At 33.9% G+C, this 2,604-nt stretch overlaps 1 protein-coding gene across 1 annotated transcript; it reads left to right on the top strand.

Moving 5' to 3' along the window:
- The first annotated feature begins 26 nt into the window (after window positions 1-26).
- LOC122270284 (uncharacterized) lies at window positions 27-989 on the top strand. Its single transcript, XM_043047033.1, has one exon. It carries the CDS (start codon window positions 27-29, stop codon window positions 987-989), a length of 963 nt encoding a protein of 320 aa, XP_042902967.1.
- Window positions 990-2,604: the final 1,615 nt, after the last annotated feature.

Below are 2,604 nucleotides of genomic sequence, written 5' to 3' on the forward strand. Positions count from 1 at the left end.
AAGTAAAAGTACTGCCATATATGGTAATGACCCAACTCAGAGAAGAATTCTGGATTCTGAAGTTCAGAAAGACTGTTCGCAAAGTTATCAGAAAGTGCATAATTTGCAAACGATTCGACCCAATCGTAACTCCAACTGCTCCATTGCCTGTTGACCGTCTAAGAGCAGCTTCTGTATTTGAAATTACGGGAATAGATTTTACAGGGCCTCTCCATCTAAGAGAAAATCAGAAGTTGTGGATTGTCATTTATACCTGTGCTGTGTTTAGAGCAATACATCTGGAACTGACTACTTCACTGTCCACTGAAAGTTTTCTACAGACTTTTCGAAGATATGTGGCTCGTAGAGGAAGACAAGCTATCGTTTACTCAGACAATGGAACAAACTTGGTTGGAGCGAACAATCTTCTTAAAAAGATTAATTGGGATGCAGTAGTTAAAAACAGTGCAGTGAATAAGATTAACTGGAAGTTTATCCCCCCATCTGCACCTTGGTGGGGTGGCTTTTGGGAACGTTTGATTGGAATTCTCAAGCGAATACTTCGCAAAGTCTTAGGTCGGACGTCTCTCAACTTCGAAGAATTAAATACTGTCTTATGTGATTGTGAAAGTATCATCAATGGACGACCTCTCACGTACGTCAGTGAAGATATAAGTGATCTAGTGCCTCTTACTCCCAGCATGTTCCTTCAAGAGGTCAGAGAAGTTGGACTACCAGACCTGGATCTCTTGGACAGCAAATCTTTGAAAAAAAGGTTTGCCTACCGTCAAAGATTGAGACAAGGTCTGAGGAAACGTTTTCGTTCGGAATATTTGGGACAGCTGAGGCAATTCGATAGAAAAATGCGAAGTTCTTCACCTACCAAAATAAGCGATGTTGTGCTGATATCCAGTGACAACACAAAGAGACTGGATTGGCCTCTAGGGAAAGTCATCGAAGTATTCACGTCACGAGATGGAAACATCAGACTTTTTGATATCTTTTGGTAATACCCAAAAGATAGTGTTTTACTGACATTTAAGTAGACCCCATACCTCTGAAGAAACCCTTCATGGCGAATTCTCTATAATCTATATGGCTAGTTAAAAATTTGAAGTTCAGAAAAAAATTAGTTCAGATAAATCCAAAATGAACCATGAAGTTTCAAATTTTTATTTATTTATTTTCTTCTTCAAATTATCAAAATGAAAATTAATTATGGCAGGATTACTGAGGATAAAGTAGTTAGGTTAATTATCCGCCAATAATTAGTTTGTATTTTGAAAAAAATTTTTCAGCATTTGAAATTTCATGATTTACACAAGGTTTACCTTTTCTCTTAGCTTTAAATTTTGAAGGAAAAATAGAATTTGCAGGAAAATTTTCTCTCATGATATAGCAAAATATAGTGATCATGATATAGTGAAGCGGAGTTAAACAATTTGTGCAGTAAACAGCACGATTCATTAAATAAGTTATTTTAATAAAAACAAAGGAAAAAAAAATCTTTCTAACAACATAAAATTTTAAACTCATTTTTACAACCATGTGTAAAACTAAACTTTATAAAAAAAAAACTTAGGTAAAAGATTTATTTTTTCGCATTTGCAAGAAAAGAATGATCAATAAAATATATTTGCTTTATTTCGCTATTCTTATTCCAGCAGAGGAGGAAAAGATTACAGAAGTCACGTGATACACGGGGGTTCCAAAAATAGTTGCAGCAGCCTACTTCTGATTTCTAACCTTCATGTTCTTCCGGAGTAAGATGCTCAGGCAAATCACTAAATTAACTTTAAACGGTGGCTGCAGCATAGAGCCACATATTTATAAATGGTGAGTGTGGCCAACTATTGTGTGGAAACTGAGAAATTTTAAAAATTAATTAGCTAAAAAAATCCTTGAAAACCATCGATTTTGGAATAAAGGTCATGAAAATTTTAGTGACATCCTAGCTTGAGAGCATATTTTCAAATTTTTTTACTGGAGAAGTTTTTTCCAGGGTGCGTAGCCAAATTATTGAGCAAAAATAAGCACCTTTTAAGCACTTTAAAAAAATATCATAAGGCAGGGTTAGAAAGTTTTAGACGATCGACGGTTTTATCTTGTTTTAACAGTCATGTAAAAAAAAAACCTTTTAACATTGTTTTTGACAATTGTCAAAAATCATGAAATTTTGAATCATGTAAAATGAATGGCGTTTTCATACGCTACGGACTTTCTATACGCCGAAATAGACTGGGGTTGAATTAATTGTGAAAACGTTGAATAGAGCAATGTGAACTGTGTCTTTTTGCATGATTTGAAGTGAAAATCTATATAATTATAGTAAAGGAAAAATCTCATTTTGAGAAAAGGAAAAATAACCACTTCTTAAAAACACCCAATGAAAAAAGCACTTTCAAGAGCTTTTAAAAAACGAAAATAAGCACCTTTTATAAACGTTACTCACCCTGTTTTCACTAGTACCACATTGATATTATAAATTGTGTTATAAATAATTGTTTCACTTACTAAGGATCCTTATTATTTTATCATTTTTTATTTATTTTTGTTGTGAACCTTTTACAAACAATCCCCCCCCCCCGATTAAATAGCACCAGGAATAATGTCCAAGGACAACAA

Source organism: Parasteatoda tepidariorum, chromosome 6, assembly GCF_043381705.1.
Source record: "Parasteatoda tepidariorum isolate YZ-2023 chromosome 6, CAS_Ptep_4.0, whole genome shotgun sequence".
Classification (NCBI taxonomy): domain Eukaryota; kingdom Metazoa; phylum Arthropoda; class Arachnida; order Araneae; family Theridiidae; genus Parasteatoda; species Parasteatoda tepidariorum.